Consider the following 6,000-nt stretch of genomic DNA (forward strand, 5'->3'; position numbering starts at 1 on the left):
CTGCCTCTCATCAGGTGCTAACAAAGGGCTGTTGTGCAAGGGCCCTGAGCTAGTACTTCAACGCTATGCTTGTGTGGTGCGGTTTATGTTTACGTCCCTACAGAAAACTTCACTGTGCTTGGCTCAAAAATGCATTTGGCTTAGCCACCACCCCCCAGTAAGACGGGAAGACAGGAGTCCAGAAATATACACACACTAAAGTTTAATTCTTTGAAATCTTTCTGGAGGCTTCCATCTGCCTTCACCCTTCACACAAGTGATGGAGAAATGAGCATTTAAAAAGACTCACATGAATCTCATTGAGGACAAAGCCCTTCCCCCAAATCGCCGCTTTTGAGGAAACAAACACGGCAATGTGGGCTTATTTTTAACAAACATTCACGCTGCAGGGGAGAACTTCCTGAGAAAGCCAGAGCAGGAATTGCTACTTAATTCATTAAGTTCCCATCTCTTTTTGGGTTCCAGAAAAGTAGAACAGTGTTGCTTTTTTTTCTCTCGGCAACTCAGGTTCTCCCATACAACATGACATTTCTCCCCAACACCAACACCCCCCGCGCCACACACACACACACACACACACACACACACACACGCCAGACCACGTCTAAAATTATCGGGGGCAGGATTTAGGGCACACGTGGGTCGGGAAATTAAAGACACTTGGACTTCGAGGAAGATGATTAAGAAGACAAAAGGAGAAAACTAGAAAAAAATGGATGCCACATAAGAAATATGATCCAAAGAAGAGTTCAGGAGAGACAGCACAGACTGTGGACCACATGATAAATCCCTGAGCGCTTGCGGGAGGGAAGCCCAGCCAGCACATCAAGCTCCGAATGCTTCTAAGGTCTCGCCGCGCCTACTAGGGGCAGAAGAAAGCTTTCTGTGGAGCTCCGAGACCCCGAGAATGGGCAGTTGCAGCCCACACAAAAACTGGGGTACACAACACAGTCCTGTCCCCCGAGTCCCCAAAGCCTAGAGGTAGATAAGCACTCCCAACATTCCCACCCTCTCAGGAACCCTACGCACCTTCAGCCAGGCGCGACCCACCTCGCTTATTGCGTCTCCATCGGTTGCCTTGGCACTGGCTGTAATCCATACAGTTCAGAATGATGAGGGCAAATGAGAAGAGGCAAAAACGCATCTGGACGGTCGGGCTGGGGAGAGACACCTCTCAAAAGTCGAGGAAACGCTGAGCTCCTGCAAGGAGACAGTGCGGGTCGAGCTCCTAGGGAGGACTCAGAGACAGATGCCACTGCCCTGAGGCTGCAATGATCAATTTGGCTCGATGAGCATCTCTCCCTCCACGGTGAACCTGGGAGATGAGGAAAAGAGAAGCTGGGTGGTTGGAGGACCGAGAGAACCCGGAGGAGGAACCTGCACCTTCGCGCCTCTTGATTTAAAGAAAGGAGGGAGGGGGGACGCGAACACACGGGCACGACTCACGCAGCAGTTTAACGCAGATGGCACAGCTGCAGGCGACTTGGAGAGAAAGGTGATTACAATCAGTGAATTAGCAACCTCTGCGGAGCAGTGGCTTACTGACCCTGGGGAAAGGGCGTTGTGCGAGCTCTGCTGAAGGAAACGGGATAGAAGCAGCCGAGCGCAGGGCTTTAAAGGGGTGCTCTGAAGCGCTTCGCTCCCCGGATGGGCTATCCCAGCGCCACGGCACCAGGTGTGGATCGCCTACCGTGCGCTTGTGTCTCGGGCTACGCGGCGTGCCTAGGCGCGGCGCTCCATCCCAGGCTCGGGAAGCGAGCCGGGCAGTTTAGTCAGCACGTGGGCTCGGAAAAAAGTTTGCCGACACCCGCCGGGAGCTCTTGGCAGTTTTGGGATTCCGCCGGCTGCAGAAGGGTCCGCGGACCCCGAGGGTCCTCGGGGCTGGCGGCGCCTAGCAAAAGCGCGTGGCCAGGCAAGCGCGACCGCAAGCGCTGGGATGCTGGGTCTCCGCCTGCGAGAGCGATTCCTGGGCGAGGGGAGCGTCTGCTCTCCTCTTGGCGTCCGGGTCTAGTCGCTGCTCCCAAGGCTTTCTCCACTACCACTTCACAGCTGAAGTTTCTCGCTGCCTGAGCTAGGAGAGACAGAACACTGCCCAGAGGCCGAAGGGATGTGGCCAGCGCACTTTCCGATGGAGATGCAGACAAGCTAAGGCTCGGGATGCTTCTATAAGTAGGTGGTGCTGTGGTCCAAGACATCTAAAGCCAGGCTGCCTTAGAGTTCCTGGGTCCTAAAGCCAGAAACGCTCCGGTTTCCCTGAGGTCCTAAAGAGCACTGACAACATGCAGAGAGCTTCGTGTAAGAAAAATAATGCTCACCAGGCTTTCCCAGAGGGAGTGTCTGTACTGGAGAGTACCTAGGGTAAGAGATATGACCTAGCCTTGCTGTTCACACCCAAGGTGTGCTCTCAATGAGGTCGGTTCCTACCTCACCAACTAGCCTTTCTGGTGAGGAACTAAAGATACCTTCTACTTTGCCTCCTGAGCTCCAGGATAAAACTGCTGCTTCTGAAAAACACTTCATCCATTTTTTTTTCTTTTATTTGCAAGAAGACACACCTCTAACCTTTCTTGAAAGTTTAAATCCCAGCCCTGTTCTGAAGGCACACTTCCCCAGATCTGAGAAACTGAAACACACGCTCAGTTTAAGGAGTGAAATTAGTATTTCCCATTGCCTTTACCTTTCCACAGCTGTTTTTTTTTCCTTGACTTTATTTTTTCCCAACAGATTTCACAAACATGTGTGATACTATACAATGCTCAAAATATTGAGAGCGTTCTTCTTTAGAACCCGTTTGTTTACCACTAAACTTGTTTTGTTCTTAATCTTTACCCTTCCTAAATTAAACTTTAGATGCGCTGAGTTGGAAAACTATTTAGTATATCATTCATTAAAAACACTAGGTGCTACCAATTTCGATCTAGTGAAATCTTCTGTCATACACTCACTGCTGTTGGAAGTAATGTATTTCTTCTTTGAGCACAAGATAAGAATCTATAATGTTAGAGGTGGTGATATAGACGTCTCTTTAGATATGTTACTAGGCACGTTGTTACTGTTGCTTTTTAGTGGCTGTTGGTTGGTTTTATTTTTGAGATTGGGTTGTAGCCCAGGCCAACCTGGAACTCGTCCTGGTAAAGCTGACCTAGAATTCCTGATCCTTCTGCCTCCACCACCTAAGTGCTAGGATTACAAACACATGTCACCAGTCCAGGCTCTATGAAAACAGTTTGTACTATTTCAAAAATTTTCAGAAATTTGAACTGAAGAATCATATAGAAGTAATGGGAGCTTTAATAGCTATGTTTATTTCTTATTCCACTATTGTCTGTAATATTCCTATTCTAGAAATTATGGTCCCTGAGAACAACTAAGTGAGCTAGAGTTGAAGTTACTGCTGATATTTCATTGATAAGAAAATTGAGCCGTGAGGCTTGCCCATAGGGTGCAAACCTCTGACTGGACACATGGAAGCAGTTACTTTGACCCAGCTTCTCAAATCCTCAACTTTTTATTTAAAAAAAAAATATTGTTTGTGTGTATGTGTGTGTTGGTGTTTTGCCTGCATGTGTATTGCATGTTTTCCTGGTCCCTTTCAAGGCCACAAGAGGGTGTCAGATCACCAGGAACTGGACTTACAGACAGTTGTCAGTCAACATGTGGATGCTGGGAATTGAACCCTTGGTCTTCTGGAAGAGCACACACACACATATATATCATATATATATATATATAAAGCAATCTTTTTAACTAATTTTTTCTATATATGTGATATATATCATATATCTATATCTTTATTATGCAGTCTTTTTAACTAATTTATTTTTGTTTATTTTTTCATTTTTTTCCTTTTTCTTATTTGATATTTTCTTTATTTACACTTCAATAGTTTTCCCCTTTCCAGGTCTCCCCTTCAGAAATCCCCTATCCTATCCCCCCTCCTCCTGGCTCTATGAGGGTGCTCCCCCACCCACCCACCCACTCCAGTCTTCCTGCCCTGGCATTCCCCTTCACTGGGGCATGGAACACCCTCAGGCCCAAGGGCTGCTCCTCCCACTGACATCCAACAAGGCCATCCTCTGACACATATTTGGCCGGAGCCATGGGTCTCTCCATGGCACACAGCATTCTTGACTGTTCATTTTATCACAGAATTTGGAAATGACTGGAAACAACTCAGGATAGGCTATTCTCTCTCCAGCTTGATAAACAAACACCATTCTGTCCTCAAACATCTTCACATGCACACACCTAGTGTGCTGCACTTACAAGGAAGAAATACAAAGGAGGAAGAAAACGCTTTCCTAAATAATCTTCTCAGTTCCAGCATAGTTCTGAAACACATTTAAGAATGATAAATTTATCAGCATCAATTCAAATGAGCACAAACACAAGCGTATGTAGTGCAACTTTACTGGGATACTTTACAGTTATCTGGATCTCCGTTTCTTGGGCAGAATTTTCAGGAAATTAGATCAAGTTTTCTTTCACCTCTTCTACCTACAATCCATCTTTTAGGAATTTGCTATGAGGTCTAAGGAGTCAGAGAGCAAAGTCATCAGTGAATAGATTGAATTTATGGGCTGCTTACCCCCCAATACTTCAGAATTTCACTCCTTTGGGTTGCCCTGTGTTAACCTGAAATATTTTACAATGGTCAGTTTCAGTGTTCAATGCATGAGAAAAGAATTTAATACATCAGTTTTGTAGCTTATGGTCAAATGTGCTTAATAACACAAAAATATAGACTCTGGAAGAAAAGATGCCTGAGTACTTTTTGATGATATTCTGGTCTCTTCCTTTTTTGTAAAAGATAGGATAGATCTTAAAAGTTTGTCACACATGCAGTATTTAAAGTCTCATGCTTGATTTTCTGATGCAAAACTTATCTGTATAAAATATTTTTCTTGTCCCCACACTAAGTATTTATTTCAAGAATCTAAGATGGTTCTCCCACTTACAATATAGCCTCACTGGATCCCAAACTATTAAGCATCTTAATCCCATACATATCTTTGCTTCCTTTTATTTCTAAGTTGAGAATGTGCTGTTGTCAGAGCTGGTGGTTCACAGTCGTGCCATTCTGGAGACTCAATAGACATTTTCTTCTGAGTTTATTGATTTCATTAAGGAGCTTTGTAAATAGGTGTGTGCCCAATGTTTGTTTACAAAACACACTGATGGGCTGACTCCATACCGTTCACTGCTGTCAGAATGGATCTCTTCCTTGAAAAACGGTTTATTCTTGAAAAGCCTTTGGGGTTATGAGTCCACTTCCACACATTCAGAGATCGATATATTCTAAATAAAATATGTGTGCCTATCAATCAAATGGGTGTATTTATGTGTGTTGTGTTCTTATCTTTAACAGAGATTCTCATGACTCTCTTTTCAGCTAGAAGGTTGTAAGAACAGGAGTGTGAGATGTTCCAGATGGCAGGCAATTTTTGTGTCTTTCATTTTGTATCATTCATTCAGATAGCTTAAATTTTCAGCTCTTGCAAAAGACCCTCCTATCTAAGGCTCTCGAACCTCACTCTCCCAGACAGCCTGTTCTCTTTCTTAGAGTTATTTTAGTATAGCTTTCCAAACTTTGAGTAGACTTCAAGAGTTAAATCCTTCAACTATTTGTATGCTTGCCAATCTGTGTGTGTGTGTGTGTGTGTGTTCACATATATGTGAATGTATGTGTATTTACACATGTGTTCTTACCTCATTTATATCCTAATCTCTCTTTTTGGGGCAACTTGGATAGTGTAGTTACTAATTCAGACCTCAATGTTTTTAGTGTACCTTGGAGATCATTCTATTTCAGTTCAGTGTTAATTTTTCTTCTTTTCAGGAAATTAAATATATTCTCATTTTATTTAGTCAGCATTGATACATTGATAAATTCCAACTAGGAAAGTTGAATTAAACATTTACACATACCTTTATGTTCTCTCTTTCCCTCTCCCTCTCTCTCTCTCTCTCTCTCTCTCTCTCTCTCTCTCTCTCTCTCTC

General features: G+C 44.2%; 1 protein-coding gene across 3 annotated transcripts in view; it reads right to left on the reverse strand.

Moving 5' to 3' along the window:
- The window catches only part of Rspo2 (R-spondin 2), a 131,722-nt gene extending 129,586 nt beyond the window's left edge, over positions 1-2,136 (reverse strand). The window contains exons 1-2 of one of the 3 annotated variants that reach the window (XM_028767412.1): positions 1,691-2,136; positions 1,051-1,315 (exon numbers count right to left, since the gene is read on the reverse strand). In XM_028767412.1, coding sequence (XP_028623245.1) covers positions 1,051-1,144 — 94 coding nt within the window. In that variant the 5' untranslated portion in view covers positions 1,145-1,315; positions 1,691-2,136. Of the gene's footprint in view, positions 1-1,029; positions 1,316-1,433 lie in introns of all 3 variants that reach the window. The other 2 variants (XM_028767419.1, XM_028767402.1) reach the window with 2 other exon arrangements.
- Positions 2,137-6,000: the final 3,864 nt, after the last annotated feature.

Source organism: Grammomys surdaster, unplaced genomic scaffold (genome assembly GCF_004785775.1).
Source record: "Grammomys surdaster isolate TR1022 unplaced genomic scaffold, NIH_TR_1.0 63, whole genome shotgun sequence".
In the NCBI taxonomy this organism is placed as follows: Eukaryota; Metazoa; Chordata; class Mammalia; order Rodentia; family Muridae; genus Grammomys; species Grammomys surdaster.